Here is a 25,962-nt window from a genome sequence, read left to right as displayed (position 1 = left end):
GGAATTAAAAGCCTCCACTATTCTGACAGGGCGACTTTCTATAGGATTTTGGAGTGCGTCTATGGGAATTTGTGCCCAAAAACAGTTGTGAGATAAGGTAGTGACGGTGGACGAGAAGGCCTGGTTAGCGATCAGAGTTCCGGTTAATCTCAGATGTGTTCATGATGTGGGGTTGAGGTCACGGTTCTTCATGCTGGATGAAGAAAGGACCTTCCCCAAACTGTTGGCACATAGTTGAATGCATATAATGACATTTTTAGTATATCAGTCACTTTATACACCTCTTAATGAAATGTTGAGTTCAGGTCTTTCAGCCAGACCCATAGCTGACTGGTCAATCCTGGTCAGGGTTGCAGTGCGTTCGTTGACAACTGTGGGGTCACATTTATGAAGCTGAATCCTGTGGACTGTGTAAACTCAGTGTGTGTGTGTGTGTGTGTGTGTTAACTACTGTCATTGCTTGACTCTGTAGTGCCGGCGTGGGCAGGACGGGCGTGTTTATCACCCTCAGCATCGTTTTGGAGAGGATGAGATACGAGGGCGTGGTGGATCTGTTCCAGACAGTTAAAACACTGCGTACTCAGAGACCGGCCATGGTTCAGACCGAGGTACACACACACACACACACACACTTTCCCTTCACACTGATGCACATTAAAGCTGTTTAGATCCCCCATGTGTGTGTGTGTGTGGATATACGTATAAACTGGATAATTCTGCTGTATGAACTGAACCAGTGCCGTCCTCCCCTCCCTCAGGACCAGTACCAGCTGTGTTACCGGGCGGCGCTCGAGTACCTGGGGAGCTTCGACCACTATGCAACGTAACAGCGCTGGACTCCGGATCCCGGGAACGAGAAGTCCAGCGTGTGGACGGGACCGCAGCGCGTCCATCCGGCCGGCGCAGCCCCACACACACGACACTCGATATTTATACTACACACTACAGCAGCTGATCTACAGACTTCTACACACACGGAAAGCTACTGGTAGCGTTTTCTAATCGTTCTGTTATTATAAAAATTGAGTACGACACTTTTATTTAGTTTTTAATAATTGTTTAACGTTTCGTCTTAACGCCCTGACGGCTCTTTATTCCAGGTGTGTTTTTATTTGATTTCTCTCGTTTTTAGAGGTTATTTTAGCACAAAGGGGGACGTTCCACGCATCTCACGTACTAATACACGAGAACCGCTGTTCTCAACGCTGCTGTCAGTTTTACTTCATTACAATATTATTATATTATTGTTATTATTGTTATTATTATTACCACGTTTTCTTTACGTTACTTGACGTGTATTTTTTATCGGTTCGGGTGAACTGGAACGTTTATTTGATTTTTGTTTGTAGAATTTTTTAACAAATCCGGGAAAACAAAACAAACTCTGCTAATCACACGACGTGAAGAAGGACGTAGGCACGTGCTGATGTTACACTTTATGTTGCGATGCTAATACAGGAATATTATGGTTGTAACTGTGATTCGGTTGCTCTAAATTGTCTTTGTAGTAGACTGATGAAACCACTGCCATCCGACTAAAGCCAGTAAGTAGTTTTATGAAAAAAAATAGTGGGTTAGAAATCGTAAGGTTGCTAGTTCGAGTTCCCGCACACCTCGGCGGTTTATTCACAACTGGGACGGAATCAAATCTAGACAGTTGTAGGTCGCTTCAAATAATCTGAGCTCACACAAGATGAATGACTGGATTCGTTCGTTAAAATAATCGTCAGGTTTAATTACCATTATGACACGTAATTAATAAAGCTTAAATAATGCAAGGGTGGCATGGTGGTGCAGCGAGTAGCACTGTCACTTATGTTCTCCATGTTTGTGTATGGGTTTTCCTTCGGGTGCTCCGGTTTCGTCCTACAATTCCAAAGACAGGCAGTCAGGCCAATTGGAGCTACTAGAAAGTGCCCTAAGTGTGTGTGCGTGTTTGTGCCTTATGACGGACAAGCGACATGTCCGGGGTGTTTCTTGCCTTTCTGCCCACTGAATTAGACCCACAGCGACCCTGACCGGGATAAATCTGTAGTAAAACAGACAACGAATGTCAGCGTTGTTAAAACTGCCATCATGCCAAGAAATAAATAATAGCTTTGAGTGTAATAGATAATCAGTCATGCAGGGCGCCAGAGTAATGCCATCTTAGCACCTGTGGAATAGTGCAGTTACCCAAAATCATGCCAGTATATAGGTTGGCTACACTATTTGCCCCTTAGGTGCATGTGAATGAGTGTGTAATGCCTTAACGTGATGCCCTGTGTACACCTGGATGCAGAATATCTGATATCTAAAGGCTGTGTATTAATACTAGTCGATTGGATTAGCTTATAGCGTATCCTGGACAGGTATTCATGCACTGCATGTATAAATATTACAGTATAGTGTGTAATTATCAGCACGTGCCTAATGGATATAATTATAGCAAATTGACTAACAATAATGAGCAGAATTCAGAGTGTTTGGATCCTGATCCTGACTCTTCATCTCTGTTGGGTTATGTACAGTATTAACCACTCCACAACTGACCTTTTTATACAGAAATATAGATCTATCTGCATATAAATAACAGAAATTATAAATATTATTATTATTCATATAATATATAAATATATACAAACAGCTCTGGATTTATCGTCGACCGTTCTCGGGACATCATGCCGTGCCACCACAGAGGGACTGCCGGGTGTGATTGTGTATTAATGCTACGAATGAATAGCTACTGTATTAACCTTAACACACACACTCGAGAGTGTGTGAGGGTGTGTGTTCTCTGATTAAGCACAGCACAGAGGCCTGATTATAACCACACGTCACGACGGCCCAAATTCTTTTTACCTTGTGAATGGTTCGTGCTGTAAGGGTTCACATCTGTTGTATACGCACTCTGTTTTCTATCTGTTCATAAAGAAAAACTGGAATTCCGATTGTTGGGGAAAAGCTTCATGTTAATAAAGAATAATTGTTTGGGGAGTTTTTGTATGAAATGAAGGCGTCCGTGTTTTCATTCTGTGTGTTAAGTGTTGATGTTTTATCAGAAATGTGGTCAGTCAGGACAGGTTTGGTGTTTACTTTTACTTTAGGGTGGCCACTTAAACCCAAAAGGACATCAGACCCCAAAATGGGAGACATCAGCCTCCAAAAAGGGGAACATCAGTCCCCAGAAAGGAAATCAGACCCCAAAAAGTGGAACATCAGACCCCAAAAAGGAAATCACACCCCAAAAAGGAGAACATCAGCCCCCAAAAAGGAGATCAGACCCCAACAAGAAGAACATCAGACCTCAAAAAAGAGGAACATCAGACCCCAAAATGGAGGACATCAGCCCCCAAAAAGGAAGGACATCAGACCCCAAAATGGGGGACATCAGACCCCAAAAGGAAGGACATCAGACCCCAAAATGGGGGAACATCAGACCCCAAAATGGGGAAACATCAGACCCCAAAAAGGACGACTTAATGGAAATTCAGTCCCCAATACTGAACTTTGAATTCTTACATATTTAACAGTTCATTTACATGTGTGGGCTGAGGGGGTTAGAATGGAAATTCAGGGACACTCCTGAGATGAATGAGAATACCCACTGTGTTGTTATCTATTTTATTTGTAGTAAGCACTAGGAGGAAGTGGAACACTTGGGTGCAGCAGGAACCTGTACAATCTCATTCATCTCAGGAGTGTCCCTGAATTTCCATCCTTCCCTCCTCAGCCCACATTTGAATGAACCAGTCAGGACCCGCAGCAGCATCTCACTAAATATATCGAGCTTGTGGTAAAAGATTCTCATCTGTTATAATTCACACCTCTGACTTAATGTGAATTTTAGGTCTGGAGGTGTGAAAGCACAAAATAATATGTTCAGGTACATGAAACGGTGGTGTTTTAAAGGGAAAAACATAAACTGTCACCTTGAGAGGAAGTGTGTCTATTCTGCAACATATATAAATAATAAATATATCATTTAAGCTAACTAAGTACATGAAACAGTGGTCTTTTAGAGAAAAACCATAAACTCTCACCGTATGCTGACAGAAAATGTGTCTATTTAGCAAAATTAAAAAAAAAAAATTATAAATATATAATTTTATATTCTCATTTACTTTTCTAAAGATGCAGGAGCTTCTATTTGCTTTGCAGGACTAGCTAATAAAGAACACAACACTATACACAACAATTATATATATATATATAATTGTTGTGTATAGTGTTGTTTAATATAAATTAAGCTGTCGAGTGACAACAGGATCTGATTTTATAGGATTTTATCAAATACATGAGGGATTACAGCAGTTTACAGTCCCACTGAAGTACCACCGTGTCCTGTGTCCTCCGTTTGTGCATGTGTTTTGCTTCCAACCACCGCAACCCTGACCAGGATGAAGCAGTAGGTGAAAATGATGTGTTTCCTTTGCTTGTGATAATTATGCGATCTTTCAGTTTTGTCACCCTGCTCATATTGTATTTGTTTACTTAATTAAATTAATCAATACATGTATTTCTTTATATTATTTATCTATTAATACTACGCATTGCTTATTTTAATTGGTTAGTTTATTTATACATGAATTAAATATTTAATTAATTATGTATTAATTTATTCTAACGTCGTTTTGTGTTATATCTCTCAATCTGGCAACCTGGCTCTGATTGGTTGGCTGGCGGCGCTCGGTAGCGTTCTGTCGTAGTAAACAAACCCTGAGCGCGCATGCGCACAACTTGGCTAATGGGTCTAATGGGGTTTGCGAGCTTTGTACAGTGCGGTGTTCGTGTAGCGCATTAAACTCACATACAGCACTAATAATCTGAGCTTTATTCTTCGTTATCGGTGAGTTTATTTGGTTTTAGTTCACACCGCACTCTCTGATATTAGTCGTGTTCTTTATATCCACTTATTATCTAGTGTGTCGTTGACAGTGCATAGTTAGGCTAGCTAGCATTAGCCACACTGAGCTAGCCGTTACGCTCTCACATTTGCAGTGCTAGATTGTATACAAAGTGTTTATTGTAGTATATACATCATATTTAAGACAGTTATAGTGTTCGACTTTAATACAATATTAAATATGTCATTTGATTTGTTGTGGATTTCATTAGTTCCGGGATGAGTACGGGCCCCGCTAGCATTAGCCTAGTTAGCCAAAACACTTTTTTTTAAAGAGACGCTGGCTCCAGCCAATCAGCGTTCATAGAAACGTCAGGGGGCGGGGTTAAAGCGGGGCGTGTTCTATTATGTTCGTGTGTGTACGTTAGGGGTTCCTAAACTTTTTACACTCATATTTACATTTTCGGCATTTAGCAGGTTCTTTTTATCCACAGCGACTTACAGTACTGTGAGAGTACACTGTCTAAGCAATTGAGGGTTAAGGGCCTCGCTCAAGGGCCCAACAGTGGCAATTTGGCAGTGATGGGCCTTGAACCAACAACCTTTCGATTACTAGTCCAGAACTTTAACCTCTATGCTACAACTGCCCTAAATAAATAATGCACTAACTGAGCACTTTATTAGGTACACCTATCATACTTACATTTATAAGCTGCACATACTGTGCAGATGAACCTTGTGGGTAAACAAGTACTGACTGTAGCCCATCTGTTGCTCTGTACGCTTTCAGCAACTCCATAGATACTGTGTACGCTTTCAGAAGGGACCCCTGTAGATACTAACTTAGTAATGATATGAAAGTGTGTAAGTGTATCAGGTGCAGCAGTGTTGGTGGGATTTTGTGAACACCTCGGTGTTAATGCTGAGAGAATAGTGCTTTAACCACAAATATAAAGCCAGAGGAAGACGGACATACATCATACCTCTAACTATCCACCTGTGAGCAGTGTTAACCGTGTTAACCGAATGGTCCTAATAAAGCGGCAACACCAACACTGCTGCACCTACTACACTTGCCACTTTGAGATTTGTACACAAATGTAAAGTGCGTTACAAATTAAATGTATTATTATTATTATTATTATTACTACTACTACACTTGTACCAGAGTAGCACACCAGTATCACAGTGTTGTTAGAATGTCAGTGCAGTGCTGAGAATGATCCACCAACCAAAACATGAGGCACAGATGGACTACAGTCAGTAATTGTATATCCACAAAGTTAATCTGTAGTTTATAAAATAATCAGTAAGCATATCCACTATTTAAAACGTTGTTCTGATGAGTTTTCTCTCTCATTTTTAGGACCGATCAGCCAGAATGGCGTCTGAAACGCATGGATCTTCCTTTAGGGGGATCATGACGTTTTACCCCACCATGGAGGAGTTCAAGGACTTCAGTCGGTACATCGCTTATATAGAGTCTCAGGGAGCGCACAGGGCCGGCCTGGCCAAGGTACGTATTCTGTTAGATGTGGGAGGTATTACTGTGGAAAAGATTCATCTGTCGCATGTTTTACCACCACTGTGTCCTGGTCAGGGTCGCCGTGGGTCCGGTTTGCCCAGAATCACCGGGCACGGTGCAGTAACACGCCCCAGACAGGGCGCCAGTATGTCACGGCGTCTCGGCCACGATTAAGTTCTACTTTCTGTTGTTTTTTAATCTCCTCACGTCTCAGAGTGTTCCTGCTTTACAGTGACGTACTTTTCATTCCAAACTGCATGGTAATAAACCGTTCGTACAGTCAGTACGGTATTGTGGACCGTTTTCGAGCTCGGAGCTCAGCGGGTTTGCTGCCTCATTGTAACCCTCTCGTAACCCTCGCTCGTTTTATTCCTTCAGATCGTTCCTCCAAAAGAGTGGAAGCCCCGGCTTTCGTATGACAATATCGATGACCTGGTTATCCCAGCACCCATTCAGCAGGTGGTGACGGGTCAGTCGGGTCTTTTCACCCAGTACAACATCCAGAAGAAGCCCATGACCGTGAGGGAATTCCGCAAAACGGCCAACAGTGATAAGTGAGTCTCTGATTTTCTGTGATCTTTATTTGTCCTCACTCTGGTGCTGTTTTCTGAATCTCTCGTCTCTCTTCACTTCAGGTTCTGCAGCCCTCGATACGATGATTTTGAAGAGCTGGAACGGAAGTACTGGAAAAACTTAACCTTTAACCCTCCCATCTATGGAGCAGACGTGAACGGTACCCTCTACGATCCTGTAAGTCCTGCCGAGTATTAAATCGTTACACCAATGAGCCAAAACATTAGGACCACCCGCCTAATAAAATGTTAGAACATCTCATGCATCCTGGTGCCATAGAAAACAGGACTGGTCGGACCAGTGGACCTTCTTCCATTGCTTTGATGTCCAGTTCTGATGCCTGTGTGCTCTTTGTAGGTGTTTTTGATGTTGGATGGGGGTTAACATGGGCATTTTGACCAGGTTTAAAAATCGTCGCAGTTTGATCCGCAGTAGACCTTCATGTCGTCTGGCATCGCTGAGTCTCTTACAGTCGGTGGCTCGTCCCTCCTTAAACTTTTGTGGGTGCTGTATGTGACACCCCCTGCTTTTTGAAAGGTACTTCAACCCAGTCGTCTCGCCATAACGATCTGGTCCTGATCAAAGTCCCTCAGGTCTTTATGCTGGTCAGATCTGCTGCATTCACAGCACATAAACTACAGGTGTGGTCCTAATGTTTTGGCTCATCAGTGTGCACTCAATGATGCCGTTAATTCGTGGCACCATCGTTAACATAACCGTGTAACTCCCGACTCAGGGCATCGACGAGTGGAACGTGGGCCGCCTGAACACCATCCTGGACACGGTGGAGCACGACAGCGGGATCACCATCGAGGGAGTGAACACGCCCTACCTCTATTTCGGCATGTGGAAGACCACGTTCGCCTGGCACACCGAGGACATGGACCTCTACAGCATCAATTACCTGCATTTCGGGGAGCCCAAGTCCTGGTACGACTGCCCGACTGCTTCATGTTCTGAAACATGACAGATCCTATAACCCCCGGCCAGATTACATACTACATACACTATATGGACAAAAGTATTGGGACGCCCCTTCTAATTAATTCCAATGAATTCATGTGTTTCAGCCACGACAGTCACTAACAGGTGTAATAAATCAATCATATAAGGAAATTACATGCTTCCAACCTGGCAGCAACAGTTCAGGCAAGGTCCTTTCCTGTTCCAGCATGACTGTGCCCCTGTGCACAAAGCAAGATCTATAAGAGATGAAGAAAAGCTCTTATATTAATATGGGGTATCTGACAAGCTCATGGTCAGGAGTCGAAATCCCTTCGGCCGTATAGTGTACGTCTCAGTCATACCTGTATGGGACGGCTGAAATGTACCCAAGCATTCAAACCAATAGTTGAGCAGACTATTAAAGGGTTATGGTGGTGCTTTGAGGTTTCGGTTTGGTCATAGGTAGAATTTTTTACTTTAAACAAAGTTTAAACTAGTAAACGAGTATTTTAGGAGAAAGAAGAAAGAAACGTGGTGAAACGTTGTCGTACTAATGCTAATTCTGTTGATCTGACAGGTACGTGGTGCCTCCAGAGCACGGGAAACGACTGGAGCGCCTAGCCAAAGGTACACAGGCAAAAACATATATACAGTATAATATATATAATCTGTATAACACATTTGCTGACCGGTTTGGTTTCTCTGCAGGATTTTTTCCTGGTAGCTCTCAGAACTGTGAAGCGTTCCTCAGACACAAGATGACTTTAATCTCGCCGTCCATCCTGAAGAAATACGGCATCCCGTTCGAAAAGGTGCGTCTCAGACGTACAGAAGCGGCGGGTTTTTATTTTGATCTCGGATTGAAACGAACCGAGGACTGAACGGCGCTCTCTGTCGTTTCAGATCACCCAGGAGGCCGGCGAGTTCATGATCACGTTCCCGTACGGCTACCACGCCGGCTTCAACCACGGCTTCAACTGCGCCGAGTCCACCAACTTCGCCACGAAACGATGGATCGACTACGGGAAGCAGGCCATCCTGGTGAGATCGGTTCCACGTCGCCCCAGATACCCGAATCCGCCTCCCGGTGGAGTACGGAATCTAACGTCGGGCCTGTTTCTCCTCCCTCAGTGTTCGTGTCGTAAGGACATGGTGAAGATCTCCATGGACGTGTTCGTGAAGAAGTTCCAGCCCGAGCGCTACGAGTTGTGGCTGGCCGGGAAGGACAACGCGCCCATCGACCACGCCAAACCCACCCCCGAGGCGGCCGAGTTCACGGGGGGCGAGAGAGGAGACCTGAGCCGCAAGGATCTCTGCACACAGAGCACGAACGACGACGCGCACAGGAAGAGGTGATGCCCCCTCCCGAAAATGCTCCTTTGTTCTGTTGGTCTCTCTTTTCATGTGTGCATGTTTTGGTTCACTATACGAGTTTAGGTGGGGATGGGATGTATGACCAGCTTATAGTCGGGTGTCCACATACTTTTGGTCATGTAGTCTCACAGATTCAGTTTAAGAGTGTATTATTTTGTATTTTAGCGTGGCTAAACAGAGGATCGGCACCAAGAGGCACCGCGTGTGTTTGGAGGTGCCCGACGACGTCCTACCGGCCGAATACGGCAAGAAGGGGCGGCTCTCACCACAGGCCGAGCGGAGCAGGGAAAATACCAGTACGTACCTCAGAATTAATGGTTCTACGGCAGCGTGATGATTCAATCTGGCCAAATTACACATCACACTGGGCACCGTTGATCCATGCCAGGTCTCAGAATGCTTCATTGTGTTTCAGAATCCGGCGAGCGGGCGTCTCTGTTCCCGATGGCGCACGTCGGTTCTGTGAAAGCCGAACATCCCTCTGGAATCTCGGTGCCCTCAGTAGCATGGCCTCGGGTGCTGAAGAAATGCCAGCTGTCCATCGCCACGATCCCCATGGCACCCCAGTCTCTGTCTGCTCTGAGCAGGAGCCCCAGCAAGCCCGGGGTGGCCAGTCTGCTCTTCCACAGGACGCTGAGCCCTTCGGACGCTCTGCAGGTCCACACCTACGCCGCGAAGATGGCGGAATCCAAGCCGAACGCCATCAAGGACCACGAGAAATCTGACCCGGTGTCCGATCCTGCGTCCGACCTGATGCCCAGCGAGGTCAGTAAATCGGATGCCGCAAGCGTGACATGCGGTCTCGGTGGGTCCGGTTCCCCTAGGAAACACAGATACAAGGTGTACTAGTCAGTGTGCTCTCAGGGCCGGTCCCAAGCCCGAAAAATAAGGAGGGTTACGTCAGGAAGGGCGTCCGGCGTAAAACAGTGCCAATCCAGGTTTGTGAACCAGAATGATGCCCAGTGTTCGACCGTGTACCAGCAAGCAGTCATGAGGCATAAGGGCTTTACTCAGGGGTCCAACAGTGGCAACTTGGCAGTAGTGGGGATCGACCTGGCAGCCTTCCGATCACTAGTCCAGTACTTTAACCACAGAACTACCGTTTTATATGTAGCCACTTAAACTAAAATCTTATTATTTGCTCCAGTGGTCCGTTTATAAAGGTTTTATTAGTTTGAACACTTGGTGGCGCTGTTAAGTACAATTACAAAATTAATAATGCCGGCCTGTAGGATTAATGTTATGTTTAGAGGCTGATTGCAGAAGGTGGGTTTGTTTTTGGTTAGTTTTTGGGAAATAGAAAGCCGTACAGGCAGGTATAATAATAATAATACTAATAATAATAACTAATCATACTAACTATAACAACAATAGTAATAATATTAGCAGTAATAATAATACTAATAATATCAACAATTATAATAACAACTATGGCAACAATAATACTGATAATAATTATAACACTAATAACAATAATATTAATAATAATAACTCAAAAATAATAATAATTAAATCAACAACAATGGTATTGACATTTATAATACAATAAAAACAACAATAAAAGTAATGATATTAATAATAATATTAATAACATTAATAACATTAATAATGATGAACTTAACAACTAATAATAATACAAACAATAACGGGGCGGCACGGTGGCTAGGTGGGTAGCACTGTCGCCTCACAGCAAGAAGGTCCTGGGATCCCCAGGCGGAGCGGTCCGGGTCCTTTCTGTGTGGAGTTTGCATGTTCTCCCCGTGTCTGCGTGGGTTTCCTCCGGGTGCTCCGGTTTCCTCCCACAGTCCAAAGACGTGCAAGTGAGGTGAACTGGAGATATAATTGTCCAAGACTGTGTTTGATATTAAACTTGTGAACTGATGAATCTTGTGTAATGAGTAACTACCGTTCCTGTCATGAATGGAACCACAGTGTAAAACATGACGTTACAATCCTAATAAACCAACAAACAACAACAATAATAATAGTATTAACAATATTAACCACAATAACTATAACTATAATAACTAATAATAATATCAGCAACAATAAATAATAATAATAATTAATAGATTTTCTTCTTTAGCAGGAGCGAGAGAGTGAGAAAGAGAACCAGAGCATGAAGAGGAAGCTGCAGCCTCTCAGCAACCTCCCTCATCTCCATCCTCTACTGAGAGACAGCTCCAGCAATGAAGGTTCAGTTCTATCCCATACTCTCTGGATATTGTGTGTGTGTGTGATCATAGCCAATTCCCCTTTTCACTGCTGGTTCTGGACTATCACACCGTCTGCATCTCTGTTCGTCAGCCATCACTAGTGCAGGTGCCTCAGCCCGCCAGCAACCCTTTCAACCTCCCTTCCTTATGCACAGCCACTTGTGCCAGCTGGGTGGGTGGCAAACAGGACATGGAGTTAAAACATACTCCAGATTAATGTTGGACCCCCCCTAGTGATGCCAAGGTGATTTCAGAGCAATTCCAGGATTCACCTCTGAATTCTACACAGTCGGTATGAGGTGACCTACCGTCCTGCCCTGTCTGTAGACAGGCTGACCAGGTTGGCGGTGGACTAGAGCGTCAGACCTCACCTCCACTCTGGCACCTTCACCCTGTCTTTAATGTGCCATGTTAGCGAGATGTGAATGGATTAATCGGGGGTTGGAATAGTTTCTGTCATGTACTGAATATTAAGGTGTGTGTGTGTGTGTGTGTGTGTGTGTGTGTGTTGCAGAGCTGCAAGAGTTGGTGGAGCCGGCCGTGAACTCTCAGGAGTCGGACCCCTGGGCCCGATTACTCGATCCTCTCTGGCAGAGCAGGCCGTGCATCTTCAAAGTGGAGCGGGAGTACAATCGGCGGATGGGCCTCCAGCCTCCCTACTGCGCCGTGTGCAGCCTGGTGCACATGTATGAACAGGTACGGGTACCATAGCGGTGCCACTCGTTACCAACCCACCGAGCTCGTTACTCGCGATCTCCGGCTGTATAATAATCCTGAGGGCGCACAGCTTGGTTCATATCTCGTTTCAAAACCGTGGGCATTGATGAACACCTGCTCCGGCCTCGGGAAGCAAACGGTCTGGGAAAGATCGTGCACGTTCAGTCAAAACAAGCATCTGTAAGGTCAGGAGCTGATTTATACGGTGTGCTATGAGGTTGAGGTCAAGCTTTGGAACGAATCAGAACGTCACTTGAGGCTCAGCCATACAAACGCTGCCATCTTTTGACTGAACAGGCACAAATCCCCACAGACATACTTCGATATGACTGTTGTCGTAGCTGAAAAGACCACAGACGTGCTGGATATTCAGGTACAAGATCCGCATGGACCGTGTGCGCTAACATCCACCTTTGATTTCTTACAGAACGAGCTGAACACGTTAAATCAGGGAAATCCCGCGGCTACCCCTGACCCCGCCCAGAGGACCACGCCCCTGATCCCTGAGATGTGCTTTACCGGGAGTTCGGACGGACAGTTTTCGACTCCGCAGCTGTGTGAGGACGGGACGAGTCCCCTGATCAGCTGCTCCGTGTGCTGTGTCCGTGTTCACACCAGTAAGTACGCTACCCACTTACACACCAAAGTTCTGGACCGAAGACCAGCTGGACCCCCAATCTGAGACATTCGGGCCTGGGTGTGTGCCCCTGTGTTTTGACTCTACAGTTTGCATCAAGTGGATGTGTGCCATGCTAGATTAATGACTGGGCATTAGTATGGAGAACGTCCTTCACTTAAATGTGTGTCTGAAAAGAGTGTGTCTGTGGGAACTTGTGCCTATTCAGTCCTGATAGCTTTTGTATGTTGGACGAGCACACCAATCTCGCTGTTGTGCATGCTGCAACAGGGGAGGGTCTTCCCTAAACTATTGGTTGCCTCCTGTTAAGCCGCCAATACACCACCACATCCATCCTGTAGGTGTCGATATGGTGTTTAAAACTGTTAACCCGGCTGATTTCGAATCCTACACTGTATCCTACAATCCGATTGGCTGTATCTGTCGGGAGGGCGGGTCGACGGGATTCCTCATTACTGCTGTAATCGCGCCCTCTGCTGGCTGGTCGAGTCACTGTGACTCTCCGTGCGTGGTACACGCAAGTGAAAAGAAGCGGTTGGCTACTACACGTGTGTCTCAGGGGGCGTGTGTTAAGTACGGCCCTCCTCGGTCAGTGTAGAGATACACCTGGGGAATTGGATATGACTAGCTTAAGAGATCAAAGGCAAAATGTAGGAATAGCACTTTTTTTAATTTAAAGTGTGTCCTTTGTTCTCAGGTTGTTATGGAGTGCCTCTGGAGAGCAGCTCGGAGGGTTGGAGTTGCTCACGATGCGAGGCGAACGCTTTTGATCAGGTAAAAAAAAACCAACAACATGCTTTCGTTCCCCTTTTGTCGCTCGCGTGACTTGGCCACGCCCCTTCCTCATGCCAGCGCCCGGTCCAGCGGCAGTGAGGAGAAACCCTCAGACACTTGGTCGCCTGGCTTAGGGTCGAGGTACTGCACCAGAAATCAAAAGGTTGCCGTGTTAGGTCCCTCCACCATCAAATTGTCGCTGTCGGGCCCCAGAGCAAGGCTCTTAATTCTCAGTTGTTTGAATTGTAATCGTTCACAGTTAAATAAAAGCGTCTCCTAAAATTTTAGTCAGAAGCTCTTCTGAGGAAGGGACGAGCCCGAACGCCCTGCAGATGCAAAACCGACGTCTCACACCTCAGACACAAACATGTTATGCAACCTTTAAGGTTTCTCCACGACCTGATTGTTTTGTGGTGGTTAGGCAAGGCAAGTTTATTTGTATAGCACCTTTCATACACATCGGCAATTCAAAGTGCTTTACATAAGGAAAAAAAATTAATTAAAAGCATTAAATCATTCCTGAGATCTAGAACCTCAGAAAGACTTCTTGCAAACATTTAGTTACAATTAAGACAACATGAAATTCAAACAAGAGAGATAAAACAATTAAGAACATGAAAAACTAAAAGAAAATATAGTAAAATATACCCTACAATTTAGGGAATATGAAATTAATAGCAAAAATTTTGAACTCAATCATAGGCACAAGAAAAAAGAAAAGTTTTTAACCTGGATTTAAACATTTCTACATTTGAGGAACATCTAATATCTCCTGGCAGTCTGCTCCAGTTATATGCAGCCCAACAGCTAAATGCTGCTTCACCGTGTTTAGTTTGGACTCTGGGCTCAACTAGCTGACCTGAGTCCATAGTGAACTAGTGCTTTCATTTATGCACCTTTTCTTAACAGAAACAGAGCTAGTTTGAGCATCTGGAGTGATCAGCATTTCAAAGAAGACACAAAAATGATCAGAGAGGGCCAAGTCCTTGACCATAACAGAAGAAATGTTAAGACCTTTAGAAATAACTAGATCCAGAGTGTGCCCTCGAGTATGTGTAGGCCCTTTCACATGTTGCAATAGACCAAACGTGTCAAAAAGTCCAAAAAGTTCTTTGGTGTTATTGTCCTTGTTATTATCTAAGTGGATGTTAAAATCCCCAGTTATGATGAAGAAGCTGTACTCAGTGGAGATAACTGACAGTAGTTCAGCAAATTCATCTATAAAATGTGCAGAGTATCTTGGAGGTTTATAAAAGGTTAAAAATAACATGTCATTATGTCATTCACTAAAAATGATTTATTGGCTAGAGATCTAATATTAAGCAGAGCTAGCTTTAAAGGAACCACAGGAGCCCCTGGGGCAGCCCGAGGTTGTCGTGGTACAGGTGAGAGGTTAGACTGGTTGACTTGATATGATGAATGTGTTCTATTCTTTCTATTTCTAATCAACACAGGAATAGAAAACATTTCAGGCGTACTGGGTCCAAGCTTACTCTCCAGACTGTTGTCAGTATCATATCTGCTATAGCGAGGACCCTGAACACATCACAACGAGTTATCATTGTTTTGTATTCTGCAGCCGCTATCAGTAGCACTCGCTGAACGTTCTAAACTCTGTACAGCCAGAGGAGATGAAGTACAAGGCTGCTGCTGATGGTGCTGAAGTGGCCTCAGAGAACGGGGAGGAGGCTGTGGACAGGGGGGAAGGGGTGCCCTGCACTTTTTGGGTGAAACCTGTGGACTGGCTGAGATGGAGTGTGAGAATTTAGTCCCAACACACACCAGCTTCTCCATTTTCTCTGTGAAATCCATATGTGGAGGTGATGTTGTTGAGAGAGAGAAGGTGGAGGATGACGACTGTGATGTCTCTGCTGTTGACTTCTGTGTCACTGCCTGATGATGAAGGTCGTAATAGCTTTCGTCAAGAGTCAGGAACTCAGCCTGAGCTGTGTTCTCCAGTGATGGGGATTGTATGTTTGATGATCCTTCATGGTTGAAAGCAGGTGAGGGGGGGTTGAGGATGCACGTATTGTAAGGATGCACCTTTAGTGCCTTCACTCCAGTCTTGCTTAGGTGGGTGCCATCAGGGTAAAAAAATTCTCTGCGCCCCCAGAATAAATTAAAATTGTCAATATAACCCAAACCTTTCAGACTGCAGGTTCTGCTTAGCCACGTGTTGAGGTTGAGTAGCCGTGAAAACATATTAGATCCTCGGGTTGGGAGAGGTCCACTGATGAACTTCTGAGCAGTCAGCTTCTCAAGTGTATTAAACAGTTCAGTGAAGTTGTTCTTTAAGATTTCTGACTCCTCTCTGCGAATGTCACTTCTGCCCACGTGCAGAATAATTCGGTCGATCGCTCCATGCTGGGAGAGGATGTTGGGAAGTTCCTCATTTAATTCCGAGACGGTCACGTTCGGGAGGCAGCATGTTAGCATTGATCTGCTGCCTATATTCTTGATGGCAGAGTCACCGACGATCAGTTTTCGGAGCGGTCTCTGCCTCTGCTTAATCAGCCTCGTGTTTTTGGTAAATAACTGGGTGGGTCGAATTTTTGACATTAGTGAGCATCGAACCATCAGGGTGCGTGAATAACGAGCGTCAGCAGATCAGAATTTTATTATCGAATAAACAAGACGTTGGTTCGTCAGACTGACCGCTGTTGGCAGCAGATGAATCCGCGCTGACGGTAGACTGGGTGGTTCGGAAATGAGAAACTGGTTCGACTGGATAGGTCGACAGCTCTCTGTGTGCTCTATAGCTATGCTTATTGTAGAGTTGCTCGAACCCCTCCCGGCCTATTGACATAACCGGGTTTATTGTGTGTTTAACAGCGATGGCTGATAAAGAACTGAGGTTTAAGAATATTTGCACAATTTTACATATTATTTAATTATCAGGAGGAGAAGAGCTAAAATATTTACTGTTTAATATACAGATCTTTATCCTACACGCACACACACACACACACACCTTAAAAGCTATTATGGAGACGTGTATAGAGTCAAATAGGTCTCAGTAACCACAGAAATAAGATTTATTGTCATCCAATAAAATAATATGGACACTGTGTCTCATGGACTTGTTTTAACATCCTGTAAAAAAAAAAAAGGCTCTATCAGGCGAGTGGAGACTGTTAGTGTTACAAAGGCACCGTGGCTCGAGGTTGAGTTCTGACTGCTGGTTTGAGTTACCGTGAGTGGTTTTTGTTTCCTCTAATGGGTTTGTTTGATGGTTCTGTTCCTCAGGACTGCTGTTTGTGTTCTTTAAGAGGAGGAGCGCTGCAGAGAGCCAACAACGACAAGTGAGCACAACACACACACACACACACACACACACACACACACACACACACACACACACACACACACACACACACACACAGACAGACAGACAGACAGACAGACAGGCACATAATGGCATGATTGAGCAGGCCAATCCACCACCTGACAGCTTTTGGATGAAACTTCCCCTTCCCAGACTGAGCTGCTCACAGGCTGGTGCCGAGTGGCACCACGGTGCCGGCCTAATTCTGAACTGTTGAAAAGATTTCGGAAAGATTTTCTTATCCTGTTATTAAAAAATCAGTGAGACGCACTGATGGTTTTAGTAGAAACGCGAGGTGACTGTGCTGAGCAGAAGATGAGACTTATGGGAAGTAAAAGTCAATCTCCATAGACCACTGAAGTCGTGCGTCATTCTGTAGTCCTCGTTATGCCCATATTTGGAGACCCGGGTGTAAGTCAGATCTCCTATGGGGAAAAATGAACGGGGTTTTCAAAAAATCGACTCTAACGCATCCTGTGCTGAATAAACATGTTCAGAACCCTGCACGTTTTGTCCTGTGTACATTTTTCTCCTGTACATCACCGGATCCTCTGAATTACGAGGTTTTTAAAGGGTCGTAATACTAATAATGCTGCACTAATAAAGCTAACACTACTGCGCATTAATTAGACGTCACTGAACTACACCAGTCAAATCGACGGAACGAGCGGCTCGCTTTTGTTGAGTACAACCGAAGGCGTAACACCCGACCGTCCTCGCTTTCTACTTTAATGTAGCTACCTAACAAAATATCAACCAAAACTTGTGAATATCACGGCGCTGTTACTCTGGTGAATCGCGCTGCTTCGTGCGGTTATTTAAGAGGCTTATAAAAGAAAAAAAAAGAAATTAAGAGGCTTCCAGTTTAGTGACGTCAATTTAGTGCGCAGTAGCGTTAGCTTACATGCAGCGATATTCATATTTTGACTCTTTAACGACTTCATAATTCAGAGGATCCAGTGATAATAGACAGAAGAACCTCCATAAAACAAAACCTAACAGCTCTGGAACATTTTTTATGACTACAGGATGCGAGAGAGGCAATTTGCGAAATCTCTGTTCATATTTCCCCATTCAAAATTTCTCTTAGACCCGGGTTATCAAATATGGGCATAACAACATGGCATGGCCTACAAAATGACGACACGACTTCAGTGGTCTATAGCCATAGCGACTGACATGGCGTTAGGAATCAAACTAACAAACTGCACATCTGTAGATGTATATATGAGTAATAAAGATGTTCCATGTACCCTAGATTATTATTTGATTATCCTCATTCGAATTCTGTAACTGTGTTACAGGCTTGAGGTTTGGGGTTTGACAAGCTTAGACTCTGGTGGTTTTAATTCATATTAAAGATTTGGGAGATGGGGGGTGGTTATAGCGATGAAGTTTGCATGTTTCTGATTTGTGTGTGTGTGTGTTTGCAGGTGGGTGCATGTGTTGTGTGCAGTAGCGGTGGCTGAAGCTCGCTTCGTGAACATTGTTGAGCGCAGGCCGGTGGATCTCAGTGCGATACCTCTGCAGAGATTTAAACTGGTACGTGTGCTGCACCCGAGCCCGGGAGATGTTCTTATTTGAATGATGTGAAGTAGCCGCTTTTGTAACGGTGGTTCTTAACACGGGGGGGGGGGATCCTGCCCACTAGGGGGTATTAGACTGGGGTCCTTTTGCATGATGCCATGTAGATCTATTTTGGGTTGGGTCGGGTCTTTAAGAATGGACGAATATTTGATATGACTGCCTTAAGAGCGCAAAGGTCAACGGGCGGCGAGCTGTTGATGCAGATCTTGCTGAAGCAGACCCAGGTGAGGAAGCTGAGGAAATAAACCCACATCAACCAAAATCTGAAAATATCAAGATACCTTCATCAGATTTCCCATGAGCAAGGAAAAAGCTTAAGAACAATATCATAACCTGTGTCAGGGGGAGGAAATAAAGGTTGAGAACCACTGTTTTACAAACACAGCCTAGTCTAAATGAGATTGAAAGTAAATAAAAATAAACTAGCCGTGTAACCATGTAAAAATGTGTTAGTAATGTAAATTTAGAGCGTGCTATGTAACCATGACTGAGAGTGAAAGTAAAGAGCATGCAGTCTGACAGGAAATGTGGTGTGTGTGTGTGTGTGTGTGTGTGTGTGTGTGTGTGTGTGTGTGTGTGTGTGTGTGTGTGTGTGTGTAGAAGTGCCAGTACTGCCGAAAACTGGTTAAGAAGGCTTCAGGTTGCTGCGTTCAGTGCTCGCACGGGCGCTGCCCCTCTTCCTTCCACCCCACGTGCGCCCAGGCTGCGGGCGTGCAGATGCACCCGGACGACTGGCCCTTCGTGGTTTTCTTCACCTGCTGGAGGCACAAAGGAGGGACGCACGGCGAGGTACCCCCCCCGACGGCGTCACGGAAATGATTCCTACGTCAGATTAGATTTCGTCTTCTGATGCATTAGCGAGTAAATCATGTGTATGTGGACACCTGAGCGTAACGGCTCCCCTCACAGCTGTAACAGCATTCGCTCTTCTCAAGTGAGTCCGTGTAGAGCAGCGGTGTAAGCCCCACCACTGCCACCGTGTTACCGTTGGACCCCTGAGCAATGCCCACAACCCTTTCTAAAATTCAGTCACAGACATAAGCCGCTTCATATAAAGGCGTCTGCTAATGTCGTAAATGTAAACGTGTCTGAGAGATTCGGTTAGAAACGCATTAGTAAGGCCTGTCTCACAGTCGCCATTCCAGTTCAACCCAAAGATGTTTAACGGCCACCAAAACAAGCAAACCACAGGACAGGACTGTCCCATACACTACACTATATAGACAAAAGTATTGCGATAATGGAATTCATGTGTTTCAGACGCGACAATTACTAACAGGTGTAATAAATCAGTTATTTAAAGGAAATTACATGCTTAGACTTTGCAGAAACAGTTTAGGGAAGGCCCTTTTCTGTTCCAGCATGAAAGAACTTCAGCGTCCTGCACAGAGCCCTGACCTCGGCCCACTCAACAGCCCTGGGATGATCCGGAACATCAACTGATCAGTCAGTGCCCGGCCATACTGATGCTGTCGTGTTTTAACAAATTCCCACAGACATGCTTCCAAGCCTTGTGAGTCTTCTGAGAAGCACGCTATTTTAATGGGACGTCCAACAAGCTCACGAACAGGTGTCCAAATACTTTTGGCCGTATCGTGCATTAAGGTCATAGTTCTGGTTTCGTGACATGATTTAGGGGATAACGTACACGCTCGGCGAGCTGACCCCGATGTTTCTGGCTTTGTTTTGTCCTCCAGCGTAACAAGGCGTCTCTGAGGGAGCTGGCGGCGGGGCAGAAGGTCATCTGCAAGCACAAAAACAACCGCTACTACCAGTGTGAGGTGGTGGAGCTGACCAAAGCCACCTTCTACGAGGTCGTCTTCGACGACGGCTCGTTCAGCGACAATCTCTTCCCCGAGGACATCGAGGTACGCCGCACCCCGACCTCAGACGGCGAACGATGTGCGATGACGTTTCGGATCGTGAGGTTTTATTTTTGTCTTTCTGTCTTGATGTTGTAGAACAGAGACTGTGCGCGGCTGGGACCTCCTGCGGAGGGCGACGTGGTGCAGGTCCGCTGGACCGATGGTCTGATTTACGGAGGCAAGTTCGTGGCGGCTCATGCCATCCCCATGTACCAGGTCAGAGAAAAACACAGCGCACACACACACACACACACACACACACACACACACACACACACACACACCTCTGTAGTTTTCTGAATGGTTAGTTATCCTGTAATGAACGGAATGTGATTGGCCTCTGTTCTGGTGAGCTGTGGGCCTTCCCTAACATGTTGTTCTGTTTGGAGATTTATCTAGTTTGCAGTCAAACGTTTACATACATTTTGAATGATTGAATCTCACACACACACTATATGGCCAAAAGTATGTGGACACATGATCAGTGCCTCTCTCACTGATGCTTACGTACTGTAGTAATAATACAAACACGTCACACTGGGCGCAAGTTAGGTACAGGGTGCCAGTCCAGTGCTTTAGACCCCTGACCCTTGCCAAGAAGGGCTGTACCTAACATGCACCTCTTTTGAAACATGACCAGTAACCAACCTCTTATTTTTTACCCGTATCAGGGGGCTCATACAGGGATCAGGAGCATTTACAGCAGGGGGTTGCAGGGGAAAAAAATAAATTGAATAAACTTGTATGTAAACCCCCCTTGTGGAGGATTTATTTAACATTTTGTAAACCACAGTGGGACCAGATTAAGATGCATTGTTCGCCTCGAGCGGCCAGCAGAGGTCACGATTGCGGGAGTGATGAGGAATCCCTTCAGCATTCCCACCCTCAGACACAGCCAATCATGTCTGTGTGAAGGTGCCCTTATGGTCGGTAGCACAGCTGAGATCTCTGCACTGCTGGGCTAGTGTAAATGAAGGATTTAAATGCCGTTTTTGCTGTTGCCGTGATTTACCAGCACCGATACTGATTATTCTGATTATTAGATTATTAGATCACACATAACAGACCGAATCATGCCGTTTATCAGTCTTCATCGATCATATTATGGACGTGGAAATGGACTGTGCATCCGCCCCTCTTTCTTAAACTGATCAACTGATCAGGAACGTTTTGTTCCGTTCTTCTTCTTCCTCTTTGGTGGGGTGTTTAACACGGAGTCCTGCTCTGCTGCCGTTCCGCAAGATCACAGAGCCAGGAAACAACAACAGACGCTGACTGTGTACTCTTTTTTTAAATAAAAACCCCGGCTACCGTTAACCATACAAATGCTGTCTTATACTGACTGAACAGGCAGAAATTCCCACAGACGTACTTTAAAGTCTTGTAAGAAGCCTCTCAGAAATAACGTGACCGTTGTTCTAACTGATAAGATCACAGACGTCACTGTTTTAATTCTATTTGTTTCTGAAACAGGACGTGTGACTTGTGTGTTGTTTGTTTTTATAACGACGACAGTCACATGTCACGTTTATGATATTCACGGCAGGAATCGTGCCCGTGTGTTATGCTAGTTTTATTGGTTTTGTATTATATGTTTTCAGGCTTATATTATTAAAGAAACTGGGGATTATTTCTGTCTGACGAGCTCACGATCCGGCGTCCAAATACTTTCGGCCATACAGCGTAACCTCCTTTATGTGAACACACTCAACCAAGCCATAGTTTCACACCAAAAACGTCAACAGCTGCGACCGGTGCATCAGACAAACAGTATAACAGTAATGTGCTCCTACACTACATGGCCAAAAGTATGTGGACACCTACTCATGATTGATAGATAGACAGATAGCTCACTATATTGATCCCATAGTGAAATTGGTGAATCGTACATCACGGTTCTGTCACACGTCCTTCTTGTTGCTCCTCACATGAGTTTCCTTTATGTGTTGCATCAAGCAAGTTTGGTAGCTGGTTTGTACGGGTATAAAGTGAGTGTGAGGTTAGGGTGTGCTCTATCAGCTTGCCTAATTAAGTGTGAGGAAACAAACCGATGGTGCACAGATAAAGATTTGAAGGGCGGGTGAGGGGGCCGTTAGTAAAACCTTGGTCAAACCATGAGTGCACGTAGAGAAAGTTCTCTGAATTTCACTTGCTTGATGCAACACGTAAAGGAAACTCATGTGAGGAGCAACAAGAAGGACGTGTGACAGAACCGTGATGTACGATTCACCAATTTCACTATGGGATCAATATAGTGAGCTATCTGTCTATCTATCAATCATGAGTAGGTGTCCACATACTTTTGGCCATGTAGTGTAGGAGCACATTACTGTTATACTGTTTGTCTGATGCACCGGTCGCAGCTGTTGACGTTTTTGGTGTGAAACTATGGCTTGGTTGAGTGTGTTCACATAAAGGAGGTTACGCTGTATGGCCGAAAGTATTTGGACGCCGGATCGTGAGCTCGTCGGACAGAAATAATCCCCAGTTTCTTTAATAATATAAGCCTGAAAACATATAATACAAAACCAATAAAACTAGCATAACACACGAGCACGATTCCTGCCGTGAATATCATAAACGTGACATGTGACTGTCGTCGTTATAAAAACAAACAACACACAAGTCACACGTCCTGTTTCAGAAACAAATATAATTAAAACAGTGACGTCTGTGATCTTATCAGTTAGAACAACGGTCACGATATTTCTGAGAGGCTTCTTACAAGACTTTAAAGTACGTCTGTGGGAATTTCTGCCTGTTCAGTCAGTATAAGACAGCATTTGTATGGTTAAGCACTGTCTGACGAGAGCCTCAGTTGGTGTTCTGGTTCGTCCCAAAGCGGTTGAGTGCGGCTGTGGTCAGGGCTCTGGAAAGGGCCTTCCCTAAACTGTTGCTGCAAAGTTGGAGACATGTAATATTCTTAATATAATTGATTTATTAGGAACTGTTGTGGCTGAAACATAGGAATTCAAATATTAGAACAGGTGTCCCAATACTTCTGTCCATTAGTGTATTAAAAGAGTCTTATTATATTGTCTGATATTGTGACCTGGATTAAGATTAAAGCTCCTCTGATAAATAATTAAGGGCTTATCAGGATCTATATATTTTTGTAACGTTTCAGGTGGAATTTGAGGACGGGTCCCAGCTGACGGTGAAGCGTGACGACGTGTTTTGCCTGGACGAGGAGCTTCCCAAACGGGTCCGGGCTCGACTGGTGAGTGAAACGAAATGCACTGGTGTGGTGCTTTGCTGGATCTGTGATTCCAACCGTTCGCGTTCGCTTCCTCCGCAGTCCGTGGCGTCCGACATGCGCTTCAAAGGCGTCTTCGTGGAGAAGGAGGTGAAGCAGGACTCGAAGCGGCAGCGCTTCGTCAACTCGCGATACCGGGAGGACTACGTCGAGCCGTCCGTCTACAGAGCCGTCATGGAGTGATCCGGGGGCCGGCTCGCACCGGACACACCGAACACCAGCGTGAAGCAGACGGCAGCGTCTCCGGTTCAGAGTGAGAGTCCACGCCGGCGTCCCGGACCTCACTCTGTTTTATTTTCCGTCCTGGTTTTTTTTTTTTTTTTTGGGACAGTGCCGCACAGTCACAAGTAATCCACACACACACACACACACACAATTAAATACGGGTAACTGGTACCACATTAGAGCTTTTCCACTGTCAGAACCGGTGCTGGTTCAGAATCGCTAACCCAAAGTGATTGATCATATATATAAATAACCTGAGCAACCATCGAGCACTGTAGCCTCAGAACAAAAAGGTCCTGGGTTCGATTCCCAGCGGTGTGGAGTTTGCATGTTCTCCCCACGTCCGTGTGGGTTTCCTCCGGGTGCTCCGGTTTCCTCCCACAGTCCAAAGACTGTGCAGTTAGAATAATTGGAGGTACTAAATTGGCCTTAGATAGTGTGTGTGCCCTGCGATGGACTGGCGCCCTGTCCAGGGTGTTTCTGTTTGCCTTGCTTCCATTGAGAGCTCCTGGCATAGGCTCCAGCACCCCCTGTGACCCTGATCAGGATTAGCGGAATAAGCAGGATGCTCACTCACTTTCATGTTACACAGACAGGCTTTGTCGTGCCAGACGATAATGAGTAACGGTGACGCCAGCAAATGTTAATGCTGTCGGCCCGGCCGGGCGTCCAGCAGGCATGAGTGAGGGATGCTCAGACAGGTTCCAGACAGACGATCCACAGACAGCAGAGCGTGACTCTGCGTACGCCATACTGCTCTCTACTGTGAGATAAAAAGAAGTGGTTGGTGATGGTGCGCAGCCCTCCTCGGTCAGGACGGGTGTGGTGCAGCAGATTGGGTGCAAAAAAAATGAAAGAAAACCGCCAGTCTATATTTTTGACATTTATTAAACCTATCGATGCATAATAAATTACTCCTGATCACAGGTAGGACGTGTTTACAGCAGCTTTCATATCAAACAAGAGGAAAATGAATGAATATTCCGTCTGTAGCCGTTCGTGAGGCTATGACTTGTTGACGGCGGAGCTGGACTGGTGTTGACTTAACAATTGTCTGCATTACTCAGCATTTCACACCCACATACACACACACACCCACACCAAGAGTTCCTAAGCATTAATTTGACAGTTCAGACTTCATCGTGGGTGATTAAGGTGGTCATTACACATCTCAGCGTAGCGAAATAATTTTAACTAGTTTAACGAGTTTCCTCTGAACCAGCACCGGTACCGCACCTGTAGAAAGCATCTCCTGACAGAATGAGACCAGACCACACCGATCGAACACGTAGAACTATAATGTTGTGTTCAGTAGCGCCAACGTGGCCAGAAATCGATGCGCATTAACATGGAACCGCATTCCTTCCCCTCTCGGCGATAGTAATTAATAATGTCGGCTTTCTGACCGGAGATGTTTGTGAGTCTTCAAGGTCTGCAAAGCGTTCTGCAATACGTGAATCTCAAGGATGAATAGCGTGTGTGTGTGTTAGCCTGGAGCGGCGTTCACTGTGCGTCTACTGTAAAGATTCTAAAGAACTCTCTCTCTCTCTCTTATTATTATTTTTAGAACGCTCTGGTCTTCTATTCTCTAGCTGTTTATTCAGCTGTTCTGGGTTTGATTTCGATTTAATTTATATCTATCAAGTTTCAGAAATGAATATGTCTCGTTACAGCCGGGCGGGTTTAGCTTTGTTTGTAAAGATGTATTTATATATTATTAAATGTGCATCCTCCCCCTCGGCTATCGGTTTTCTACTCTTTTTACTCTCTTAGTTGGTAGAAACGAGGGTTTTAATTGGTAGATTGGTGAGTATGAGAGTATTGATGGATGATAATTGATGCACTTAATGATAGTTTATAGTGGATTTGTTAGTAAAATGAGGAAAACGGCTTCCTGTTACGTCTCTGAAATGTTATAGCGGGTATAAATACACTCCTGTCTGCTTACGTTCATTATTAAAGCAGCTTCATTTTGTCTCTGCAGTTCCTTCCTTATTTGTTTATCAATCTAAATTAAATTGCAGCTTTTATTTGGTGTAATTGCATATATGGGTGATGGACAGGAAAATGGAACCCTGTATCAATAAAAACATCAAGATTTCAAGAAGCATTTTTTTT

The 25,962-nt window shown here is 44.9% G+C and overlaps 2 protein-coding genes across 3 annotated transcripts in view; both read left to right on the top strand.

Annotated features, from left to right (window-relative positions):
* The window catches only part of ptprfb (protein tyrosine phosphatase receptor type Fb), a 96,378-nt gene extending 93,388 nt beyond the window's left edge, over window positions 1–2,990 (top strand). The window contains exons 33-34 of the mRNA XM_062987490.1: window positions 473–608; window positions 759–2,990. Of these exons, the coding sequence (XP_062843560.1) occupies window positions 473–608; window positions 759–827 (205 nt within the window). The 3' untranslated portion in view covers window positions 828–2,990. The remainder of the gene's footprint in view (window positions 1–472; window positions 609–758) is intronic.
* Window positions 2,991–4,740: 1,750 nt separating this feature from the next.
* kdm4ab (lysine (K)-specific demethylase 4A, genome duplicate b) lies at window positions 4,741–25,951 on the top strand. Of its 2 annotated transcripts, none has more exons than XM_062987548.1 (22): window positions 4,741–4,828; window positions 6,192–6,341; window positions 6,729–6,904; window positions 6,986–7,100; window positions 7,660–7,853; window positions 8,446–8,495; window positions 8,577–8,680; window positions 8,772–8,909; window positions 9,000–9,220; window positions 9,408–9,538; window positions 9,658–10,007; window positions 11,332–11,437; window positions 11,973–12,154; window positions 12,603–12,792; window positions 13,510–13,586; window positions 16,833–16,888; window positions 18,345–18,453; window positions 19,099–19,287; window positions 20,196–20,366; window positions 20,460–20,579; window positions 23,491–23,583; window positions 23,662–25,951. In XM_062987548.1, exons 2-22 carry the CDS (start codon window positions 6,207–6,209, stop codon window positions 23,800–23,802), a joined length of 3,048 nt encoding a protein of 1,015 aa, XP_062843618.1. In that variant the 5' UTR covers window positions 4,741–4,828; window positions 6,192–6,206; the 3' UTR covers window positions 23,803–25,951. The 2 variants fall into 2 exon arrangements, with proteins under 2 accessions (XP_062843618.1, XP_062843617.1); XM_062987547.1 differs by having other exon boundaries at window positions 11,329–11,437.
* The last annotated feature ends 11 nt before the right edge of the window (window positions 25,952–25,962 follow it).

Source organism: Trichomycterus rosablanca, chromosome 25, assembly GCF_030014385.1.
Source record: "Trichomycterus rosablanca isolate fTriRos1 chromosome 25, fTriRos1.hap1, whole genome shotgun sequence".
NCBI lineage: Eukaryota > Metazoa > Chordata > Actinopteri > Siluriformes > Trichomycteridae > Trichomycterus > Trichomycterus rosablanca.
The sequence above is the reverse complement of the archived record's forward strand: the minus strand, read 5'-3'. Positions and strand labels throughout refer to the sequence as shown.

Bases quoted from the DNA above. Each gene is read 5' to 3' on its own strand.
- kdm4ab (XM_062987547.1), top strand. From the start codon at position 6,207: ATGGCGTCTGAAACGCATGGATCTTCCTTTAGGGGGATCATGACGTTT. The intron at 8,496-8,576 runs GTACACAGGCAA...GTTTCTCTGCAG, and splicing joins ACTGGAGCGCCTAGCCAAAG to GATTTTTTCCTGGTAGCTCT. The intron at 9,221-9,407 runs GTGATGCCCCCT...TTTGTATTTTAG, and splicing joins GACGACGCGCACAGGAAGAG to CGTGGCTAAACAGAGGATCG.